General features: G+C 35.0%; 1 protein-coding gene across 1 annotated transcript in view; it reads left to right on the forward strand.

Annotated features, from left to right (window-relative positions):
• The window catches only part of PAX5 (paired box 5), a 328,377-nt gene that overhangs the window by 291,957 nt on the left and 9,974 nt on the right, over nt 1-26,446 (forward strand). The window contains exon 9 of the mRNA XM_031937170.1: nt 17,396-17,482. Coding sequence (XP_031793030.1) covers nt 17,396-17,482 — 87 coding nt within the window. The remainder of the gene's footprint in view (nt 1-17,395; nt 17,483-26,446) is intronic.

A 26,446-nucleotide genomic window follows, 5' to 3' on the forward strand; every position in this document is an offset into this window, starting at 1 on the left:
TAATCACTACTTATGTGGCCTCAGGAAATAATTTAAACACTTTAGACATCAGTTTGATCATCTGTAAAATGAGAGGAGAGAAATGGGCTATATAATGGGAATTACATAACTCATCTATATATATAAAGATCCCAATGGGCTTTAAATTGACTAATTTTTACAATTTAATGTAATTTTATGTTTATTGTATTTTTATTTATTTGTTTAAAATTTCTCAATTACATTTGAACGTAGTTCAAGTTAGGTTGAACCTTAGTCTTTCTGATTTCATTGCTAGCTTTTTTTATGGTTTTGAGCTGGGTCTTGAAAGATGGCAACTAAGTGAATTGTGATTTGTTTTAGGAACAAAAGTAGCAGGAGACTTTCCTTGCCACTCTGATATTGAATCCCAAATGGAATCATGATGAGTTAGACATGACTGAAAAAACTGAACATAACAATTCTTAAAACATTATAGAAATGTGGATACTGACTATAATTGAGGACAGGGACTAGATTTGGTATTGGCATAAGTAACTCAGATGAGAAAACTCCCTCCACCAATGCAAGTCTTTACTCCTTACAGTCTTAGAACTTTATCTAAGGGAACTGAGAAATAAAATGAATTTCCCAGTATCATCACACTGCTAATACGTGTCAGAGTCAGTGTTTGAATTCAGATTTTATAATCTTTTAAGCAAGCTCTCTCATCACTATGCCATGCTGCCCAATAATGTTATAGCTTATGACTAAATTTTGTATACAGAGGAGCTATTATATTGACTAATAGCTTCTTGCCCCTCTGAACCACAAGGTACTTTTGAGGTTTACTTTTTGAGAAAGGGAGGAAAAGGGACTAAGGATGTCTGCAATGGAAGAATTTTGTGGCAAAAAACTGAAACTAGTGCTCTGTAAAGAGTGGGGGCTAACTGCATTATTCATTCCTCTCCTTACTATTGTTCATTTTCTCTGTTATTCTTTCCTTTTCTTTTCCCAACTGTCTTTCTGAAGGCTTTATAGGTGGCCTGGACATGTGGGAAAAGGTTTTTATTTGTTTTTAATTGTGAGGGGATTTGATGTTATGTGAATTGTACTGCCCGCATAGACATACATGACCTTTAGTGAGCTCTGGTTTTTGTTTTACTATAAGGCAGTAAAAACTGGAAATGGGGGTGATGATAATACACACTTTTCAGGACTATTGTGAGGATCAAATGAGAATCTTTCTAAAGCACTTAGCACAGTGCTTGGCACATAGTAGGGGCTATATAAATATTAGATATCATCATCACCTCCTGCTCTTCCTCCTCTTCCTCCTCCTCCTCCTCCTCCTCCTCCTCCTCTTCATCTTCCTTCTTTTTCTTCTCCTCCATATATAGGAGCAGTTACGTGGTGTAATAGATGAGTTCTGGTCCTTCAATCAGGAAGACTTAATTTCAAATCCAGTCATAGCTTAAATAATAGAGTACATTTAAATGAACTTGCTATGTGCCAGCCACTGTGCCAAGCACTTTATAATTATAATCTCATTTGATTCTCACAACCCTGTGAAGTAGGTGCTATTATTATCCCCATTTTACAATTGAGAAAACTGAGGCAAGCAGAGGTTAAGTAAACTTCCCAGAGTCACAAAGTGTCTGAAGCTGGACTTGAACTCTAGTCTTTATGACTCCAAACCTAGCATTCTATCCACAGCAGCCACCTAGCTACCTAGATGATGAATGATTGAATCAGATATTTTCAAAAGGACTCTTAGGACCTAATGGTTTCTTAACAGTCACTTTCATTTAAACTCTCATTTAAAATTAAAAGTACCCTTAAAACTTCAAAGTACTCTATTCAGCAAAACCCTTTCCTATTAGATCTCAAAATATACTTGGTAAAGATAGGCTTCCTACTTCTGTTCCCTTCTCCAGAGGCTGAGATTCTTCTCTCCATTGCAAGGTCATATTACTCTCCTCTGTCTGCTGAATCTATGTAATTTATAAGAGATTTAGCCAATCTAGCCTATTAATTATTTTATACATTTAAGAAACAACAAACAAAGTGTTAAACCCCTGTTCTATACTACTTTCCTCTTCCTCCTCCCCCACAAATCATCCCCTTCTTCAATTTAAATAAGACTCAGAGAAATTAACCAGCTTCCCTAAAATCTGGTAAGTAGTATGGAACATAGCCAGAATCTGAACCCCCAGGTATTGGGTAATAACAGACCTTTGATAAATGTCAAAAACTAATAAATATTTAACAAAAAAAAACAGATCTTAAGATTTTCAAGGTGCAGTATCTCTTTTAATCCTCACAACAACTTTGTGATATCTACAGATATTATTATCCTCATTTTGTAGATGAGAAAACTGGAGCTCATAAAGACTAAGAGACTTACTTGACTCATATTCACCTATTTAATTAAGTGTCCCACGCAGGATTTGAACTCACGGTCTTCTTGACTCTAATGCCAGCATTCTGACTACTATGTCAGTTTGGTCTTCTTATTACACCACATTGTTTCAGTCCTATGGCCTCTATAGGAAACATCCTGTCTACTGGTATAATTTATTGTAAAAATAAACCTCTACATAGCCTCATCCTACAACCAAAGTCAAGATAGCTAAAATGTTCATGTGATTCTTATGTATTTCCTCATAGCCTCAACCAATGTGAGGAAATTGATGAATCGACATATTTGAAGGTAGGGTGATTCCAATGATTAAAAAGGAGAAAGAAGGAGGAGGATGTGGGAAATGTTCTCCTACCTTCCCAGATCTCTCTAGTAACTTACAGTATCCTTGGAATGAGTGCAAACTATTCTGGATTATTCCTACCTTCTTTTCCTACTCATCCTTCTTCTTTATTCTCATTCTTCCATCTCTAGCATGATAGAGTTAAATGGAACATGATCAGAAGAAAATGGGGTGATCTTTAATTTCTTCTTCCCCCTTCTTGAAAGTTACCACGGACAGCTCCAACTTGGGTAGGCAAGTAGAACTGGTCCCTAAAAGAGGCTGAAGCTTAGTTCAAACACTGAGGGAAAGTAAACATTCAGATGATGTCTTAATATTTAATTCAATTCAGCAAGCATTCATTGTCATTACTATGTAATTTATAATGTAAAGCACTGTATTAGGTGCTAAGGAAAGAAAGACAAAGATGAACAATAGTCTCTACCCTCACTGAGGGCATACTACTGGGGGATACTAAAAAGTAGATAGGGTTAGAGACAGACCCTAGATCTGTGATGTCATTGACTACAGGAATTTCAATGAGAGAAAATTCCTTCTACTAATGCAGAGAGCATGGATAAGTAAATAGAAGATGATTTGAGGAGGGACAGAGCACTAATGACAAAGGGAATCAGAAAAAAGCTTCCTGTAAAAGGTAGTTCATGAATTGAGCTATAAAGGAAGTTCAGTATCTTAAGAGAGAGAAGTGAAGAGAGTGGGGAAGAGAGGGAAAAAATATGGACAAAATCATGGAGGCAGGAAATGAAATGCTGAATTTGGGGGAATAATAAATAGGCCACTCTGGTTATACTGATTCCAAGTCCTGTAGATTCAGACAGATAGGAGTTAGTCAGTACATATGATCTTGCAAAGAAAAGACTCAAGCTCAGTCAAAGGACGAGGCAGAAAGTCTTTATCAAGTACACTTATAGATCTAAAAATGAAAGGATTTCAGTGAATAAATTGCTTTTTACTTTTAAGGGGACTTTTAATGTTAATGATGTGACTGATAGTGAAGAAACAATTACGTTTTAACAATGCAAATTTTCAAAGAACTGATCCAGTTATTTGTCACCTAAGCAGCTAGGTATTGCTGTGAATCAACCACTGGGACTAGACTCAGAAAGACTAGAGTCAAATCCAGTGTAGAAATTTAGCAAGCTGTATGACCTTGAACAAATTCTTTAACCAATGACTTGGTTTTTCCAAGTGTAAAATGAAGATAATAATAGCACTTGTCTCCAGGTTTGTTGTTGTTAGGATGCAATAAGAATATTTGTAAAGCACCTGCCACATAATAAGCAATATCAATGCTGGTTATTATTGTTTATCATTGATTAGGAAGTTAGGAGGGCAATAAACATTTATTAAGAACTCTGTAAAGCACCGTTCTAAGCATGGAGAATAGAAATTCAAGCAAAGAGAAAGCCAGTCTTTAATTTTAAAGAGCTTACACACTAAGGCAAGCCTAAAAATCAGAGCTAGAGCCAGGGCAGGAATGAAAAGTGGTCAGTCTGAATCCCTCCCAAAAGAGGCTCCAGGAGGAAGTCACCAATGGGAGAAAGGTACTATGATGGTGAAAAAAAGGATGCTTCTGGGTGAGAGGCAGTTGAGACTTCATACCAAAGTTCAGAAAGTAAGACGCAGAACCAGCAGAGGATTGAAAGACGGCTGTGCCCCCTCCCCAAGATTCCAAACTCTTGTTTTCTGTATCTGGGCGAAGCAAGCACAGTACTGGTGGTAGATAGAGTTCCATTCCAACTTTTTGATAGCTGTATGGGCATGTGAGTTGTCAAGTCAGATAGAATCAAACTATTTCTAAGGAAAGAAAAGGCTATATTTTATGTCTTAAATTAAGGTTTTTGTATTTTTGATAGATGCATAAGTACACTTATTTTTTACATTAGAAGGGGAAATGCTAGTAGCATATGACTTTTTCCTTTGTGTTTAGTAAAGTCATTTTAAAAATTCATTTATTTTGTGATCTTTATCATTTGCCTATTCCCTTGACCTTTAGAGGACTGAACAAGAAGTCAAAAAGAGGTGGTTTGAATTTTCCAACTTCAGAATTAGTCTTGTATTTCACACAACATGGATGTTTCTTTATAAGAAGCCTAAATATATAGATTATAAATAAAAGATGGGGGAGTTCAACTACCTGTGAATACCTTGGTTATTTTTTGCTTCTATGATGTTCTGCACACTGTACCATATTTGTCAACAAGTATCTATTAAGAATCTAGCAAATCTACACAGAATTCTATTCTATTAGGTACTTTTGAGAGACCCTTGAAATTTAAGGAACTTTGAAATGACATGACTAATAACAGTACAAACGAAGAGACATAATTTGTATAAACAGCCAACTTTTGAGGCAGGAAGACCTGATTTCAAATCCTGCTGTGACACATACTTACTTATATGACCATGGACAAATTACTTAATGTCTCAATGTTTCCAGGACTATAAATTGCATATGTTGGTCCATTATAGGAGAAGGAGTTCCTCCCAAGGAGTTCCTATTACCAGTGAAATAACAAGTCCAAGTAAACACATACACATACATACACAAAGAGAGACAAAAACATGCATGCTCACATGAACACACAATATAAAAAGATAATGGCAAATCACTAGGTTTATATTCTAAACAAAACAAAGAAAAAGGAAAAATAATCTATAGGTACAAAAATATTTATACTAGGTCTTTTTGTAGTGACAAAGAATTGGAATAACTGAATAACTTGTGTTATATGATTGTGATGGAATAATACTGAGCTATGGAAAATGACAAGGGAGGGTTTCAGAAAAAAAAAACATGGTAAGACTTACATGAACAGATGTAAAGTGAAGTATGAAGAACCAGGAGTTCATTGTGCACAGTAAAAGCAATGTTAAAATGATCAACTGAAAGATCAACGATCAACTGAAAGGCCTGACTACTCTAATCAAGACAATGTTGAAGGACTCTTGATAAAAAAAAAATGCTTTTTACCTGTAGAGAGAGAACTAATGAACTCTGAATGAAAACTGGAATAAGATTTTCTCACTTTATTTTTTTGTAATATGGTTAATTTGGAAATATGTTTTCCATAATTTCACATGAATAATTATATCATGTTGCTTGCCTTCTCAGTGGGTGGGGAAAGTTCAAGAGGGAGGGAGAAAATCAGGAACTTGAAATTTAAAAAGAAAAGAATATTAAAAATAAATATCAAAGATGTTTGAAAACTATAAAAACATGGTGGTAAGGACAGATTATAAGTGTAACTTATTTCGTACAATCAATGTCTTCCTGAACATTTGTGTGCAAATCAAACTTTTAAGAAATCAATCATATTTTAAATTCACTGTGGTAACAATATATTTATAAAAAAACTCTGGTATAATTCTTTTATAAAGAAACTAGCCACTCATTAATTGATTGTTTTATTCAATCCAAAACTGAATCTATCAAATTATTTTTAAAATGTGGGATACTCTTACGATAAGTTCAATCACTTCCGAGCTCCATTAGTTCTCTTTGACCATTGCATTAAAATCATATGGAGGTAGGTAGGCCATGAGGAAAACTAAATATTTTAAGAAGTAGGGGGATTCCATTCCAGACATGGAGGTAGGAAATGAAAGGTCAAGTTTTATGGCAATGAGGCCACACTTTAGAACACAAAATATATAAAGAGAAGGCAATGTACAAGAAAGCTGGAAAGATAGATTGGCTTTAAATGTCAAAGTAAATAGTTTGTCTCATATCCTGGAAAAAATAGGGAACCATAGAAGGTTCTGTAGGACAGGAATGACATAATCAGAGTTATGCTTTAGGAAGATCATTTTGATAGCTTTATGAAGGATGGATTGGGAAGAAGAGATACTGGAAGTCAGAAATTCTATTAAGAGATTGTTATATTGTCCAGGTGGGAAGTAAGTAATAAGGACTCGAATTACTGTGGCAGCTAAATTAATTGAGAAAATAGACTGAGTGGACAATATGAATTTCATTGTTTGCTCAGAAAAGGGAGAATCTTTCTCTGGCAGAAGTGGCTATGCCCTTCAAACTCTCACAGCTATTTCACTATTGGGTGATTTCAGGCTATCCCATCCCCTTGTCCCAAGCACCCTCAAAACTCCCACACTCTAAAAAGGGAATAATCTTGGCCCTAAATTTATAGAAAACTTCCTTTATCATACACCGCCCTCCTCAGGGCAGCAACCAAGGAGGATTTTTCTTCAAGACTCCAGAGTGTTCCAGTGTCTGCTGTGTTTAGATACATAGCAGCACCTGGCTCATTCTCACTTCACTAATCTGCAAATAACAAAGATGCTCCCCCCAAACAGATGGTTTTAACCCACTTCTCAGTGATGATTTAATTGCAGGAAGCTGGTGTGGGGTCTCCTATTACCAAGAGTTCATTACTTTTATGAAACATACTGTAAGATATTTGCTAGGACACCATGAGGCACGATCATAAATAATTAAAACGAGGGGACCCTTACCAAAGCAAACGAGCTAGTCCATTTATAAAAGCAGGTGCCTGGCTTTTCACTGCTTGTTCATACACAGATCTGCAGGAGAGGTCTTGGTAATTGGCCAGGAGGCTTCTCATCATTACTCTGAATTGGAGAGGGATTTTATTCTTTGCTTTGTATCCCCAATATTTAACATAGTGTTGGGACAGAAAGGAGAAGAGAGAAAAGGCAAGAAGAAGGCGAGAAAAAGGAGAGCAAAAGAAAGGAGAGGAGTGTAAAGGAGAAAAGGGGAGAGGAGAGAATTTATTAAGAGCTTATATGTGCCTGGCACTGTGGCAACAAGCAAAAAGTCCCTGCCTTCAAGGAACTTACACTCTAAGGGGGAAGACAACACATAAAGCATTCTGGGAAGGAGACAGGGATCCCAGCAAGTGGGCATGTAAAGGAAGCTAGAGGAAGCTTCAGTTAGTTGAAACATAGTCCTTTCTAAGATAAGACAAAAATCTCACCAATAAGAACCAGGGGACATAGATGGTTATTGTTTAAGATGTGGATGGGACCTTAGAAATCACCTAGACTAATCTCCTCATTTTACATATGGGGCAACTGAGACATAGTGAAGTCGAGTGGTTATGAACACACAGTCTATTTTATCAGCTGCTAAATCACAGTGGATTCTTAATAATGAATGACCAGTCCAATTTGGTAAAAGAGAGATTCTTTCAATTATCCAGGTGAGGGCAAGATCTTATTCTTGTAAATATAGGAATAGAAAGAAAAGGAAAAAAAGAAAAAGAATGGAATTTTCCTTGGTAATTTCTCCTATTACTGGTAAAGTACATAGGAACTTTCCTCTCAGTTCTAAAATAATAAATGGGTCTCATTCAAAGTATGAAGAAAGATTACATTCTTTTCAATAGACTGACCCTTATTACTGCTCATTGGCAGTAAATGGAACAAGCGTTCAGGGAGGAAAACGAGTTCTATTGAATAAATATAGCTTGTTTTCTCACATTATTGCTCAGTAATTATATATTTTCTCTTATTTACATTTATTAGTGTGCAATGCCATCCTGCATGTTACCTGAAACCCAGCTGATCTAATTAAACCACCAATATTATAGATTACCAGCTGTGATGAAAATGATGGCCTGAATCTTTTTTGTGTATTTATTCTTTTGTGTAAGTTTATTTTTTTTTTTTAGCTAATGGTCTTTCCGCTGTTCATCGAACACTTTAAACTTTTATGCCATCTTGGCATGGTCGACAGTTCCCTTTAAAATAGATTTTTTTGAGATATGTGCAGCTATTTCAAAATGGCAATATGTAATCTGCAAGCTGCTGTGTACATTTTGGTTGCTAAGTGCAGTATTTAGTCCTGTTCTCCATGCAGTCAAGCATATCTTAACTCCCTGGATAATAATTGTTATTGGAATTTGCTGAAGAAATTTATGGCCCATATGATTACTTCCACAAAAGAAAACGATAGAAAGCAAATAGAAAGTCACGTGATTCTTAATTTAAGAAAGTTACAGTGAGTTCCTTCACCAAAAGGTGATAAAAAAAACACCTGTTCTTTTTGGAAAGGTAGAGGTAGTAGGAAGGAATAAGGAGGAGTGGGTTGAAATGAGAGGCCTCGAGTGGGAGGAAATCCCAGCTTTTCTACCTGTATGACCCAGGGGAGTCCCATTACATCTCAGTTTTGTCATCTGTAAAACAAGTGACCTGAACTAGATGGCCTTTCAACTTTCTTATTCTAGATCAGTGGTTCTTACCCTGGGGTCAATGAACTTCTTTTTAAAAAATATTTTGACTATTACATTTCAATATAATTGGTTTCCTTTGTAATATTATTTTATATATTTAACAACATTCTGAGAAGGGACCCATAGTTTTTACCAGATTGCCAAAGGAGTCCAAAATAGATGTGTGTGAGTGTGTGTGTGATAAATATTATGTAGTCTGTCTCTCTCTCCACACGTATGTATACATGTATATATATATATATATATATATATATATATATATATACATGTATACATACGTACATACATATATATATATATATATATATATATATATATATTGTGTATATGTCCTCCATCTATCTATCTAGAATGTAGTTACCCATGTAGTCCTCTTGAACTGCACAATGAGTTCTGCTTCTTTTTCCCTTCTCTGTTCTCTCAGTGTCTCTCTTTCCTCTTCTTTTTCTCCTCTTAATCATTATTCTTTTCTTTTCCTCCTTTCTTCCCTCTCCTTCTTTCATTTCCTTCCTTGCTTCATTTCTTTCTTCTCTCTTCTCTCTCCTTCTCTTTTTCTCTCCCTCCCTCTCCCCAAAATAATCTTTAAACTCTCATATCACTCCCTTCTCTTACTCCTTTTAGCTCCTCTTTATGCATTGTCTTCTACCATTAGAACATAAGCTTTTATAGAGCAAGGACTGTGGTTCTTATGTGTATTTCTATCCCCACTGCTTAACACAGTATCTGGCATATAATAAATGTTTTGTGTGTATATACATGTATGCATATCTATATATTCATGTATGTGGCCAGTTATCATCATGTCTTCTCTTTTCTCTGCTCATAAACCTTCAATGATTCCCTACAGAATAAAATTGAAGTTCCTTAATCTGTCATTTCCAGCTTCCATTATCTGCTTTCTACCTTCTCACTCCTTCCAGATATGAACTCTCTGTCCCAGGCAAGATGACCGATTCAGTATTACACAAATACATTACACTCATTTCTACCTTAATAGCCGTGTTCATTCCATTGTTAAGCACCTACTATATACAACTTGTGCTAAGTATTGGGAAGATAGTCACAAAAATTCCCTGTCCTCCAGAAGCTAATGTTCTACTGGAGTGAATACGTAGACAGATGAGTAAGTACAACACACATAGAAGACAAAGTGATTTTGGTTTGGGAGAATACTACCAACTGGGGAAATCAGGAAAGGGCTCTTATAGGAAATGACATGAATAATTAATAATTCAATCAATAAGCATTTATTAGCTGTCTACTATGAGCCAGCCACTATACTAAGTATTTTTTCTCTGTATCATCTCATTTGTAATTTATTCTCCGTTTTCTAGTATTTTTGTTATTTTGTCCATTATCTTTCTTTGTCCAAAAGGTTGTAGGTGCTGACTGAAAAGGTTAGCAAACTTTTGTCCCACTCAAAATAGCACCCTTAAACCTCAGTGTGATTCAAACTAGATTAAAATGCAATTGGGAAATGTTTTTTAAAATAAATAAAAATACAACATAGATAATATTAATTTGTGGCTTTCTAAGTCAATTTGTGGACGATAGGGATCTGTTTCTATTTGAGATGGACATGCCTAAAGGACTATACATCTTCTATTTACTTTAAATCTCTTAACCTGGAAAGTTGCATATATGAGGTACTCAGTGAATATTTGCTGATTGGTTGATTTTTCTCTCCTCTCAAGATCATGGTCAAGCCTATTTTTATCAAAATCCTAACCTCCTCATTATATTAATATTTATTCACCTCCATGCTGACCAGCTTTCATCAGTAGTTATAGGGGATTCATTTTCTTATTTTCATGTCCTTCTTATCTTTCCTCCCTCAATTCCAGTGACATTCATACTCAGAGTATTGGAAAAAAAAATTTAGAATTGTACAAGTGTTCTTGTAGTGAAACTTCTTGGAAAAGCACTGCCACATACTTAATTAAGTCTTCCAAGTATTCTTGTTTGCCCAAGAATGAATTGTAGACTTTTTTCAGATTTTTTTTTTTACTTTCAAATTCATAGTTAAATATGCAGGTATTTCTATTTCATTTTTTTCTGCTTTATGTGCCAAATCCAGATGTTTGGGAAAATTTGGATGAGTGAGTTTTCTTACTTTTCACGTGGATGACTGGTTTCTTACAGAGATATTAAGGAAGTGTCTGAAATAATATAATTGCCTGGTCTAGATATGGTAATGGACCCCAAGAAAATACTTGGCTACATTCTGTTACTTGATATTCGATCTAATTTATATGAACAGAAAAGGACTGTTTTGGAAATCTAGTAATCCATTAAGTGACCAAGATATCTGAGGACATTAGTACCCTATTGCCTTAGTGTGACTGTGTCCCTCCTAAGCATTTACTTTCAGAAATGAGCTTTATTCAAAGCCGAGTTGGTGAGTGATTCAACTTCTTTACCAAGAGGTAATCATAATGAAAAGTGTCTTTACTGTAAAATAATGAGAAGTCTAATAATATGCCCTAAACAGAGTTACACCTTTTCTGGCTCTACTTCTCTACCTCCATGTCTCCATCCCTGAATAGTTTAAATACAGTATTTATTCTTAGTTACCGATCATTAAATAGTGCTGCCAAGAAGTATGTCTGATGGACTCTGGTCTATTTGGTGAAATCTCAAGGAACTCATGCAGGGTTCATTCATCTCAGAGTTTCATTGTACTCCTGTAGCATTTGTTGGACCAAGGCCTGTGACGGCAGTAACAGAACTGGTGACTTTTTATCCCCATCTTCTTTGTCATTGTCTCCGTCATCTCTCTGTGTCGCTCTCTCTTTGTCTTTCTCACTGTCTCTGTCTCTGGTGCTCCCATGCTCACATGGCTGATGGATATGCAGAGTATGTGGGATGAAGTGAGTGGTACTGTCACTGAACTGATGGTGTTCAGTGACTCCTCGAGCTCTTGGCTGGTCTGTACTGCAGAAACCTGACACCCTGACCACTGAGGCATAAAAAACAGAGAATTGGAAGCCTCAGCCTGTCAGGCACTAGAGCGTCCCCCAGAGAGGCCTCTAGATGTGAGTGTGTGCGCGTGTGGTTGCATGGAGGGGGGTGAGCGGGGACTAGTAGTAAGTGGGGCTGGCCAAAGAGAGAAAAGAATTGGGAAATGAAATGTCTGTTCATTGCTATTCATTGGAGTGCTGCTTATTGTTTTTAAAACTAGCATCTTTTACTGATTAGTGGGCACTGCAAAGCTGTGGATAATGCACAGTCATTGTGAGTTGCAAAGGGGATGAACAGAGACCAACATTCTCAAACTGGGTTTCTCAGAGAAGATTCTCTCCCTCCTTTCTTCCCTCCCTCCTCCCTTTCCCTTTGTCTCTCTGTCTCTGCCTCTCTGTTTCTCTGTCTCTGTCTCTTTCTCTTTCCCCCTCTCCCCCTGTGTGTCATCAATCTATCAATATATTTTTGTCACTTATGTTTTTATGTATCTTTGTACTTGTGTCTACTTATCTCTTTATCATTGTCTATATATTTATTCAGCTATGGATTTATATATTTACCTCATTATCTATCTTTCTCTCTACATAACTTTCATCTGTCTATCTTTGTATCTACTTACTTCCTTATTCTTCTAAGTATATCAATCTCACTGTATTATGTATCTCTGGCTATTTATCTTTGTATCTACCTACTTCCTGTATATCTATCTAGATACGTATTTATATATCTATCTCCTTGGCTATCTCTCTTCTGTCTGTCTCTTTTTCTTTCTTCCTTCCTTTCTTCCTTTCTTTCTTCATATCTACCTACTCCATTTTCTCTTATTTGCAAGCTTCCCTGTAGGGAGGGACTCTTCAGAGTGAATACTGGAAAGAAATAAAACAGGCCACATTAGCAATGGCATATAGATAGGCTAAGAATCTGCAGAAATGGTACCTTGTGCCTTTTTTCTCTTGATTCTTCTGAAAAGTTCAAGGCAACACTGATCAATAGGAACTTCTAAGGGTTATTTTCCCTCTTTAGACAACAGACAGGTTCTGATTAGTTAATTATGAAATGGTTACCTTGGGTTGTAACTGGAAAAAGAGGATCTCACTTTCTTATGATTTGGGACAAGTTACTAGATCTCTTTAGGTCTCAGTTTCCTCATTTTTAAATGAGAGAGTTGTTCTAGATTAGCTCCAAGATCTATTCCATCTCTAAATCAGTGACTCGTACATTATATTTTATAGTTATTTAGTTTGAGGGAGCTAGGTGGTGCAGTGGTTAGAGCACCAGCTCTGAAGTTAGGAAGACCTGAGTTCAAATTTGATCTCAGGCGGTTATTACTTCCTAGCTGGGTGACCTTAGGCAAGTCACTTAATCCCAATTGCTTCAGAAAAAAAAAGTATAGAAAAGTATAGTTATTTAGATTGATGTTTTATCCCCTACTATAATTATAAGCTCCAGTCTATCTAATAAGCTTTGTTTCCCCTAGGAACTAGAAGAATGCTATGAGTATTTAGTAGGTGTTTCACAAACAATTATTAAATGAAGGATGGAAACATTTCTAATCAGTCAATAAGCATTTATTAAGCTACTACTACTACTACTACTACTACTACTACTACTACTACTATTACTACCACCACCACCACCACCACCACTACTACTACACCTAAGTACTAGGAAGAGAATCCCTTTCCTTAAGAAGTTCACAATCTAATGTTCAACAAATCCTCCCTTCTTGCTGATTTCCCTGATTGTCAGAGTATTCAGGATAATTTATTGGAACCATTTCTTAAAAAAAAAATGGCAGAGCTAATAGGATGTCCTGGGCGGAGGGGGGAAGAAACTAGTTTCTTAGGCTCACTAAAGGGTCAGATGGGCTGTCCAATACATAATTATTTCAAGGAAGAGAGATCTTCTTCTTCTTCTTCTTCTTCTTTGTTTGTCCTTCATTATCAGAGAGAACCATGACATCAGGAAGGTGATAAAAAGCATGTTGGTTGATTCTAATTGGGTGGATTACATATTCTGTGGCTTTCATTGATGTTAGCATCTGAACTTATGAAATTATGCCAGATCTTCTACCTAGAGGTTTTCAGGAAATCAAAAAAAAAAAAAAAAAAAGTTATCTGGCTGTTACTAACACTGTACTTGCCTTATGGTAATTGTAACCTATAAGATAATTTACAATCCTTCACAGTTCTCTATCAGTTTAGAATTCTAGGTAACAATTCTAGGATCATAAGGACTCCAAGCTATTTTTCAGCAAGGAAAATGCTTATTTCAGAATAAAGTTGAACTGGGATCCCCTTTCTTGGTGTTACTCACTGATTTATTTGTTTGTTTGTTTGTTTGTTTACAGCCATGGAGCTCGGTTTAGAGAAGCTTAGGGGTAAAAAAAAAAAAAAAGAAAGGATCTCATCCACCTATTGCCCATCTCTTGATTCATAATCTTATCCTTACTTCAAATTAGTTGGTCCAAAGTTTACTCACTTTAATAGACAAGCTATTCAAAAAGTGTTTGAGGTTCACAAGAGATTCTGAATTACTCATTGGTGGTGATGTATTTGAAAGGACAATGAGGATCCTAGGATCTGAGATCTTAGGGTGATCATAGTTAAAGAAGTACAAAATTAAAAACAGATGGATTATGGGAAGAATCAGCTCATGCCAGCAGAAACTCTTTGGCTCATTATAGAAGAATAAAGACAACCAGTGCAAAGGACAGAAATCGGAAATGGAATATCATGTATAGAGAGGAGTAAAAATGGTTTTGAGGCCTGAATCACAGTGTAAGTGAGGGAAGTAATGTTCAGATGGTTTGTGAACATACTATGAAGGGATTTAAATACAAAACAAGATATTTATATTTGATCTTTGAAAGTAATAGGGAGCCATTGGAGTTTATTGAGTAGAAGAGTAGTTAGTTAAACCTCTGCTTTAACAAAAATCACCTTTTGATTTCAACTATAAATCATAACTAAAGCTAGAGTCCTCTACAGATTAAATTCAGATTTATTCTCATATCCCCAGATCAGTTATTGTCATTTCACTCTAAATTCTTTCCTGGAAAGCAATGTCCTTTGACATCATTTTTTACATTCCATCTTACATGGCTGCACCAATCACTCAACAGAGATTTTTCATTGCAGATATTTTCTTATTCCTACTTCATCCCATTCTAAACTCATGGGAACCCATCTTTTTCAGGCACAGAGGAAAGCTGAAAGCCTTGCTGCAGATGTGACCCCTTGATTCATTCATTTGTTGACAAGGCTCTCTGTTATTTCCCAAGGTCTTTGTATGGCAGGCATAGCTTAATCTCTGCCTGGGCAAGTTGGTTTCCACTGTAACTGTTAGTTTTCACAGTTATTGTTGTTTTATTCAAGTCATTAGAGAGGATTCCAGCACTTTATTTCTTTTAATTACCATTCTCTATAGAGTCCTATTCTTGTTTGCCTTATCTATAGTTGAGCATGGACTTTATCTCCACTTCATTTCTTTTCCTTACTCCCTTCTCTTTCTTTATGTTTCTGCCATCCTCTGCCTGGCCTACTTTCTATAATTTGTTCCCCTCTTCCTTACTCTTTTTCAATTGTTTCCACTCCTTTTCAATTATTTTGTTTCTGACCTTTTAATTTTAGTTCATTTTTAATGAATTTCATATCTTATTAAATCATTTGCATTTTTATACATCATCATTGCATAATAACCATCAAACCATAATACTGTCCTTTATAACAAACAAAATCACCAATTTCAATATCACATGGTATCAAACAGTTACACAAAACCATTTAATATCAGGACTATAACTAGTACAGCATGTTACACTAGAAAATGGTGGAATAGTAAATAAAGCAGTAGGTCTGGAGTCAAGAAGACCTGAGTTCAAATCTTCACTCAGACACTTAGAAAATGTGTAATCTTGAGGAAAATACCTAACCTACATTTGTTTCACCTGTAAACTAAAGATCGTAATAGCTTCTATTTCAAAGGATTGTTGTGAGAACCAAATGAGATAATAATTGTAAAGTGTTTAGCGCAGTGCCTGACAAACAGGGGGCACTATACAAATGCTCGTTATTGTTATTATTTTGACTCTTCAGTATACCACCACTAAATATTTCAATATAATCCTCATGATCAAAAGTTCATTTTTTAAAATAAGATGCACAGAACTTTTTTAAAATTTGAAAATTAATCGTGATACTTGGTATAATCACACCAGTAGAAAAAAGATACACAATTCTCAACTATCCCATTCTTACGGAATATTAAGAAAGATTCCATGCTAAAGTTGAACAATAATTCTTATTTTAAGAAAAATCAGAAGGATTTGCTTCACACTGAAGCAATTCAGAAAGGTTACCCCCATTATTCTATTTCTGTGAGAAATTGATAGAATGACAAAAGCCCAAAGTTCCAATTCCCTAAAAACTAAAGGTTTATAGGTCTCTCCACAAACTGGTTATAATAATGCTTCTGTAAACACCCATCTGAGAAGATCTTTTAATTTTAGATTCCACTGTTATTGTTGTTGTTCAGTTATTTCAGTCAGGTCTGATCCCATTTAGGGTTTTCTTGGCAAAGATGTTAGAGTAGTCTGCCATTTCCTTCTCCAGCACATTTTACAGATGAAGAAACTGAGGCAGGATTTGAAATGATTTACCATTTTTGATATAGTAGGGGCAATGTGGTCATATAGTGGATAGTTTGGGACTTGGAATCAGGAAAATCTAAATTTGAATTCTGTCTAAAACATTTACTTTAGCTGACTCGGAGCATCAGATGATAATAGCTTTAGAACTGGAAGGGATCTTCCTTTGTGATCCTGAGAAATCATTCATTCTTTCTCAGCATCAAAGTTCCCACTTCTAAAGTGGAGTTAATATTAACAAGAGTTAAACTGATCAAATGAGATAACATATATAAGGCACTTTGAAATCCTTTAAATGATATATAAATGCCAGTATTATCATAATTAATACTGAGCCTCAGCTTCTCTGCAAAGGGTAGAGGTTGGACTAGCTTACTTCTACAGCTCTAACTCTGTACTCCTAGCTGATTTTCTGTGACTCAACAAAAGTCATCTTTTAATAGTGTTTCTGGTGAGGAGCCTTTCCTCACTTAGCAGGCTGATCCTTTGATAACAGATCCAGAGTCTGGATCCACACTTTCTGTGTTGGTAAGATTCTGCTTTCTGCTGATGTAGCCTTCAAGGTCATTCAGGATCACTTCCAAGCCACAGAGAAGCACCAGAGCTGGATCTGAGTGGAATAATTTAATTTATTAAAGTAATTTTAATTCTCAATTCATGTTATTGACCAAATATGACTTCAATTCAAATTGGAATTCAGAATTTATTTGACTATGTTGATTTTATTCCAAAGCTTAACTGTGTGACTTTTAAAAAATTAATTAATGGTTTTCCTCCTCTTTCTCTTTTCTGCTTTTCCTTCCTCTCCTCTCCCCAAACCCCAAATTCTTTCCTTTCCTCATTAAATATAGGGAGTGAGTTTTCTGGAAGTCCTTATAGCCACCCACAGTATTCAACATACAATGATTCCTGGAGATTTCCCAACCCTGGGCTGCTAGGTGAGTACTTGTGAAAACTTTCTTTGATTTCTCATTATGTCACAGTAATGTCCCCTGTCAGATCTCTATTCTCCTCCATGTATTATGTTAACATTCAGAGCTCTATAAACTGACTTCTAAAACAATAAATAAATACTATTTTCTTGAATCATAAAAATTTCCCCCGTAGTCCATAGTAGACAACATAATAATGATAGGTCAACTATGAGGAGTCACCTAATATGCTAGGATGCAAAGGAGTGGTCATTTACTACCTGAAGAGTTTCAAGTGAGAAAAGAGAATTTGAAATGACTTTTTGACTCCTCAACAAATTCTATCTATGTATCCCAATCCTAGTCATATGCCTTCAATTGTAATCAGATGCCCCAACTCTGACTATCATCATAATAAATCTTTTATAGAACCTTCAGGCCTTCCTGCCAATAACCCTATGAAACAGGTTTATGGATGAAAAAATTAAAAATTAGAAAGGTGTGAATTGTCCAGAATCACATAGTTAAGAAAAGTCAGAAGTGTCATTCAAATCCAGGTCTTCTAACTCCCAAGCCTATTATTGTTTCTGAGGTACCAAACTATTTGTATGTTCATGTGTGCCAAATAGTTGCCATTCCCTCCTTCCTTCTTCAACCCTTCCCTTCCCCACCACCTACCTAGACTATTACATGATGGAAGAAAAGTAGAAGAAATTATGAGGCAGAAAATAGGAGATGAAGATGAAAGGGAAAGGCAAAAAGGGCAGTACAGTGTGATTTGTATTCTCTCAAAACTGATGAAGGGGTCCCTTTTAAAGGGGATGTCATTCCTCTTCCCCTTTCCCGCTCTCATTCCTACTGAATTATCAAGTGCTGATGCAGATGCAGAGATGGACCAATAAGACTCTCTCTTATATTGTCACTCTCTTATAAGACTCCTTTATATTTACTGTAAGCATTACATTTGGTCTGAAGCTGTCCAACTCCCAGAGATCAGGGAAGCCCTTTGGAAGAAGGTAAAATCTTAGAGATGACATGTCAATATTATCAGTTCTAGAGAGGCCAGAACAGTTCCAAGTATGCTAAGCTTAACAAAGATCCCTAAAAGTCTAATGAATTATTTATAATACCATGGAGGAAGTAAGGAGGTAAAATTATCCTTTTTCTCCAAAGTCTTATTTACAATCAAATTATTCCCAGAGGTTACAGTTCTCCTCAAGTCCTCATGGTCTAGTCAGAGGAGTCAAACTGATTAAAATGTAAATGGAACAAAGTAAATAAATGTAAATGAAACAAAGTAAAATGTAAATAGAACAAAGTAATGGAACAAAGTAAGTATAATACAACATAGATAATGTTAATTTGTAGTTTTCTAAATCAATACACAACAATCAGACTTTGTTTCTATTTGAGTCTGATACTAGTGGTCTAATTCTGTGCATACAGAAAACAACACAGCAGTGAGTGATTGCCTTGGTCTGGATAGTAGTAAACCTGTGATCTTCTCTGTAGGGAAAACCAGGAGCCATTAGATATGAATGATAGGTCATTCTTACCCAATAAACATCAACGTTAGATTTTTTTCTATCAAACAAATACAACCATTTAGGTTTCTTCATTTAAATAATGGTGATGATGATGGTGGTAATAACATTAATCCAATAAAGCTCAACTGAGGAAAAAAAGTTAATTTTCTGGATACATAATTACTTTATAACTGAAAACAATAGCATCACCAGGGAATCAAAGAAAAGACATTCTGAAGGGACTGATACTCAACTTAAGATCATGCTTTTCCACATAAGTTGCTTGTGACTGAAGCCAGAAGCAGATTGTTCTCTAACTCTTTTTGTCTTGCCAATGTCATTCCACTGGGGTCCAATTTGTGAAGCTTCTTTTCTTTTCTTTTTCTTTCTTAATAATATTTTATTTTTCCAAATACATATAAAGATAGTTTTCAACATTCACTTTTAATTTAAGTGTATTAATTTGATAATTTCCCCAGTTACATTTAAAACAAATTCTTTTTTACATTTGTTTTTAATACTTATGAGTTCCAGATTTTCTCTTATCCCCAGCCCCAACTCCCATTAAGAAACCACATGTGAAGTTATACAAAACATTTCCATAAAAGTCATCGTCATTTATTTTTGTAAGGTTTTGTATTCCAAATTTTTTCTCTCTCCCTTCCTTACCTCCTCACTTCCCAAGACAACAAACAATCTGTACAGGTTTTACATATACATAAACATATTTCCATATTTGTCATGTTGTTCAAGAAAAACCAGACCCAAAAGGGAAAAAAACATGAGAGAAAAAAAAGCAAACAAACATAAAAGGTGAAAATACTCTATTTCAATCCACATTCAGTCTCTATAATTCTCTCTTTGGATGTGGATGACGTTTCCATGCCAAATCTATTAGAATTGCATTGAATCACCACATTGCTGAGAAGAGCTACGTCTATCATATCTGATCATCACATAATCTTGCTGCTATTGTGTACAATGTTCTCTTGGTTCTGCTCACTTCACTCAGCATCAGTTCATCTAAGTTTTTCCAGGCTTTTCTGAAATCAGCCTACTCATTATTTATTATAGAACCATAACATTCCATCACATCCATAATACCATAATTTATTTAGCCATTCCCCAACTGGTGGGCATCAAATGAATTTCAAATTCCTTGCCACTTCAAAAATGCTAAAAACATACATTTTTGTCCATGTGAATCCTTTTCTCTCTTTTATGATCTCTTTGGGACTACAACAATAGTTACACTGCTATATCAAAGGGTATGCAGAGTGCTATAGCACTCTGGACACAGTCCCAAATAGCTTCCAGAATGGGTGCATCAATTCATAATTCCACCAACAATTATGCATGTTTCTTGATTCTGATCTCATCATAGACATGATATAAAGGACCAATATAATATTTTAACCACTGTGGCTTATTTTGATCTTATCTTAAACATAAAAATTAAGATTCTGTTGCATAATTTACATAAATGAAATAAGAAATTAACTGTTGTAAATATAATAGGGTTAGCATTTTCCAGTTTTATAAAAGACAAGGCTATTCCAGTAGCAAAATGTTTTTTTTATTCATCTTTTAATTTTTTTTTGCTTGTTTAGAGAAGGCCAATGTAATAAACATTTATATAATGCCTACTACATCCCAGGCACTGTACTAAATGCTTTATTATAAATAGCATCTTCAAATATCCTTGTGATATTTGATCTTCAAAATATCCCTGTGAAGTAAGTGTCTAATTATCTACATTTTAGAGATGTGGATACTGAGGCAAACAGAAGTTGTGACTTCCAGAGTTACATAGCTAATAAGTGTCTGAGACTAGGTCTAAAACCAAGTTCATGAGTTCAGGCTCCATAATGTGCTAGGTCCTGGAAATCCAAAGACAAAATAGTCCTTACACTCAAGAAATTATATATTATTGGGAAGAAAACATCACATACACAAATAAGTAAATAAAAATAAACAAATAAATAAAGTTAGTTAATTTTTGGTATGAGGTAAATAGAGGAACTACTTGCAAAGGAAGGAATCAGAAAAAAAAATTTTTTTTTATAGAACTAGGAATACTTGGTTCAAGTCTTTCATTATCTATTGGCTCCTTTCCTACTTACTATACATATGTCCAAATCTTCTGTATATCCTGCCTTCCTCACTCTGCTATATTATGTTCCTTTAGATTGTCATATACCACTGTAAGCTTATATTGAACTTGTCTACTAAACCCTAGATCTTTTCTTTAAATAAAAATTGCTGTCACCTCATTTATAATTTTTAAGTTTATTCATTGAACACAAGTATATGACTTTGAGGCAGCTAGGTGGTGCAGAGGATAGAGCACTGGATTTGGAATTGAGACTCCTCCTCCTCCTCCTCTTTCTTCCTCCTCTTTTTATTCTTCCCTCTCCAGGAATAAGATCATCTCATTGGATCCACCTTGAAGTGAGATCCTGAACCTTCTCTGATCCTCCTTTTTTAGCCAATATTGCTTAAACAATAAAATTGTTTTATTGTCCTTTGCCAGCCTCAGCTTAAATTCTAAGATTTAGCTCTTTTGACGTTTTACAGAACCATGCTCTCTTCTTGCTTCTATTTCTTGTACGTAAGAGTGTTAAAAACATTTTTTTTTATTGAAGTTGGCTTACGAGTTTCCAATGTATCCTTATTGGTTTCTTTAAATCATTTCTTTCTTCATTCAACAATTTCTCTTTATGACTACAGAATTTCCTTGATAAGAGCAACTCATCCTTATTGAGGTGGCTTCCTCTATACTGTTTTAGCCTATAGAGTTCTATCTGTCCTTTTTCTTAATTAAGTTTCAAGATATTTTTTATAAAATCAAAGAGATTTCAAGATCTCTCCTAAATTTTAGAGTGTATATCAGATTAGATCTTACTTTCTTTTCCTTCTCTTTCCTAAAATTCTGAAGTGGGATAACCATGTGTTTCAAGGTTGTCATCATTTTATTGCCAGCAACAAATTCCCTTCTATTGATAAAAATAACATTAGAACTGGTTTCCCTCATTGGTTTCTGCACCTTTTAAAGGATAAAATTATTTAAATGCCAAGCTAGTTTGTTGTTAATATTATTAAATATAATATTTATAAGCTATCTACTCAGCTTGGGACAGAGAGGAAGCAACCAGAAGATATCTTAAAGATTGAATACCCCACTATTATTATGTTTTGTCTCTATAACAAGCTTGTGGTCTGTTTCCCAAAGTCTTTATTTCCTCTTTTGGAAAAAAAATAGTATTTTTAATTAGAAAGTATTTATTTTTCTTTTTCTCTCACCCATTCCCTCTACACATTGGTCAAAACAAAACAAAACAAAACAAAACAAATACCATACAATAAATAAGCATCATCAAACCAATTTACTTATTGATCATGTCCAAAAATATGTCTCATTTTGTGCATTAATCTATCATCTCTCTACCAAGTAGTATGTAACATTCTTTATCATTAGTCTTTTAGAATCATGGTTAGTCATTATATTGAAGAGTCTTTATAATATTTCAAAGTTGTCCACTTAAAAATGTGGTTATTGTACAAATATTTTTCCTGATTCTGCTTGTTCCTCTTGGCATCAGTTCCAGAGGTCTTCCCAGGTTTCTTTAAGATTATCCTTATCATTGTTTCTTATGGCACAATAGAAATCCATTAGATTCACACAGCATAATTTGTTTAGTCATTCTCCAATAGATGAGCACCCCATATATTTTCTCCTTCAGCCTTTCCATTCCATACAATACTATAGTGGCACTAGCCAATCTATTTTTACCTCCTTTGATCACCACTCAAATGCTATCCAGAATGCTTATATATAACATTCAATAGATACAGCACTTCTTTATGAGTACAAGAAATATAATACCTCCTAATATGCAATACTACTCTATCTCTTGTTCCTTTTGAATAATAAATTCACTTAAAGAGTCATATTCTAATCTGAAGAAGCATATTAAGTCTCTATTAGTATGGTATAGTAAAAATAACAAAGTTAAAATGTCCTCATAAGTAGGACCAAATGGCATCATATGTCAAGGAATCCAACGATTCCTGCAGATTTTGAAGTCTTGCAACAGTCTTATCATGTCTCAGGGAATCCAATGATTCCTGAGGGTTGTCAAGTCCTACAAAATGGTAGAAGACTTTGGGATTTAATCTGTGGAATGAGGACTTTATTCTTAAAATAGCATAGGATAATAACCAATTCTGCTTATTAAGAAAGGATATGCAGAAATAAAACTCCTTTGCCCAAAGGAGAGTTCATCAATTGAGGTTTCTCAGGCTCAGAAGTCTCTAGCCTTAAAGAAAATATTTATAAAGCACTTAGCAAAGTGCTTAGCAAAATTAGTAAGAGACTAATAAATGCGTATTCCCTCCTTTCAATCTCTCCTCTGATGAAATGAAATAGATGTGTTTTTTTTTAAACTGAGAAACACAAACACATCAAACCCTTTTGTAGGCTTTTGAAATCAGAAATTATTAACATAGAGTATATATCTTCTAAGCACGGTAGCAACTGAAGTACATATCTTCCTCACTTCTCACTTCTGGCTTTTAATATGCCATATTTTCAAGTTTGTTCAAATGAGACATCCCACTATTTTATGATTCTCAAGAGCCCCAGTAATGTTCTAATACTTTTGAACATCATGTATATACTTTGGAGAAGTCTCTTTGATAACAGTGGTCCCAAATAAACATCAAACATCAATATTCTCATGGTATGGTATTCATGCCCACTCTTCATACCCAAGACACCTATAGAATAGACTGGGTCTATGGCCATGCTTATGGCTATGGGAATATGGCTTAGTGGATGAAGTTCTCAAGTCAGAAAGACTGGATTCTGGTCTACCTCTAACATTACCTAACACTACCCATGTTACTCTCAGCAAGTCATTTAATTTCTAGTGCTCTAGGCAACTCTCTAAGATGATATTATAAAGAAAGATGATATTATTGCCTAAGCCATGGGTAAAGGAATTTCCTCATCTGGGAGTTCCTTATGCCAATGAAATTTAAGATCTAGTTCCTACACTTATCAATCAATAAAGATTGAAGATACTCTATAGGTATTTCAGAGTCAGATATCTATACTTGAAATCAGGAAAATCTGGGTTTGAATTCTTCCTCAGATGCTACTAATTTTAATTTTGAGCAGATTACTTAATCTCTTCCATAAAAACAAGGAAATAAAAGCATCTATCTCCCAGGATTGTTGGACATAGAATATTTATAAAGTGATTTGTAAAGGGTTATATAAATTATCATTAGGCAGCTATATGACTGAGTGGATAGAATGCTGTTTCTGAGATCTGAGTTCAAATCCAGCCTCACACTGACTAGCTGTGTAACTCAGGTCAAGTCACTTAACTTTTGTCTGCCTCACTTTTCCTCATATTTAAAATAATACCACCTACCTGCCAGGATTGGAGTAAGGATAAAATGAGATAATATTCCTATACCACTTCACAAACTTTGAAGCACTATTTAAATGCTAGCTATAATTACTATTGACATTTTTGCAAAAGCCAGTGTCCTTTCTGCTTTCCCATGATGCTTCTCAGCAAGTTGAACAATTCACTTATTATCCAGTAGAATGTAAATTACTTGAGGCTAGGACTATTTTTCCATATTGTGACAAGGATATTTTTATCCCAATCTACAACAATGCCTGGCCCAGATGAGGAACTTTAAAAAAAAAAAAAGCTTTTTATTTTTAAAATATATGCAAAGATAGTTTTCAACATTCACCTTTACAAAATCTTGTGTTCCAAATTTTTCTCCTGAATCACTTCATTCTTGTTGAAAAGAGTTGAAAAAAGTCAAGCCCATAGGAATTGATCATCAGATTATCTTGTTGCTGTGTGCAATATTCTCTTGGTTCTACTCACTTCATTTAGCATCAGTTCATGTAAGTCTCTCCAGGCCTTTCTAAAACCAGATTAGAAACTTAGTAAATGCTTGTCAAATTGAATTGAATTGAATTGAATATTCTGATTCGAATGGCTTTCTTTCCATGTGATACTGGGCAAGTCACTTAACCTTATAAGACCTCAGTTTCCTTATCCAATAATATGAGAAGATTGGACTAGACATCCTTTGAGATCACTTTTAGCTCTTAAGCTATTATTCTGCTGTTTTATTATCTTATAAATTTATATCTTTGCCTTGCTGCTCTTTGGGCATTGGCATTAACCCTTAGAAAATCTCATTGCCTATCTGGGGGGAAAAAAAGAAGATTCTGGAACTTGGGAAAAGAACTGGCTGGCAAGGCTAAAACGCAAAAGCTGTTGGGATTTATTCTAAAAAGATCCACACTCACTGTGGAAGGAGGTTGGTTCACTTTGCTCCTGATTTCATTGGTCTGACCGCTTAAGGCCGACTTAACCCAAACATGCTAAAAGTGGATAATAGTAACACCTTCTAATGAAGAAAAATGATTCAATTTCATGCTGGTTTGTTGTAATAACTTCTTTACCATTTCCCCTCATTACTCTCCACTCGATGCTGATCACGGCAGATTTTGTTTGATGCCCTGTGCCCACTTCTGAACTCAGGTGATTTGTGTACCTTGTGAAATGTAAGTGAGTCTGACAGGATTCCCTTTTGGACACACCTGAGCTATCTAGCTGTTGTTACAGGAGACAGGGTCATGAGATTGACAATATTGGCACGGGCTTCATGCTAGGTGAAAGGGTTTGGAACCAGTCAATTAGGATTAGAATCAGCTCTTCTGTGGGCTTCTATAAAAGGATTAGAGAACAAGTGTGAGCCAGAAATGACTGTGTCAAGAAATAAATTGATGATAATATGAATTAGAAAGAAAAAAATGACAGAAGAAAGGACAAGTTTATTTTAGATGGGAGTATAATGGTGGAGAGAAAGATCGAATGTGTTATGATGTGATGTTTTCATTTTTCACATTAAATAATAGGCTTTTTAAAAAATTTTCACCACAGAAATGCGAATTAGAAAAAAAACAGCACTTCACATTGTATGGTTGCTAGTCAGATTCTGAAAGACATTAGGATTTGATGGTTGAAAGGAATAAGAGTAGAGGCTTGTAAGAAATGTAAGAAGAGGAAAGAGGGAGAAGATTAAATCAGAAAGTTCTGCATAAATTTACTTTGATTTTCTTTTTTTTTTAAATCAATCTAATTTTTTCAATTAATGAAATTGTTTTCCCCCACCTCATTAAAACAATAAAAAACAAAATCCTTGTAACAAATATACATTGTCAAATAAAATAAAAGCCCACATTGGTCACATCTTATAAAATCTATTTCTCAATCCCTACACTCACTGTGGGTATTTTGTTTCATCATGAGTCCCATGGGATTGTGATTTGTTATTGAAAGAGTTCTTAGATCATTCCAAGATATTTACTTATATTGTACTGTCGTTATTTCATACATTGTTTTCCTAATTCAGCTCACTTCAC

The sequence above is a fragment of the Sarcophilus harrisii genome, chromosome 1 (assembly GCF_902635505.1).
Source record: "Sarcophilus harrisii chromosome 1, mSarHar1.11, whole genome shotgun sequence".
Taxonomy (NCBI): domain Eukaryota; kingdom Metazoa; phylum Chordata; class Mammalia; order Dasyuromorphia; family Dasyuridae; genus Sarcophilus; species Sarcophilus harrisii.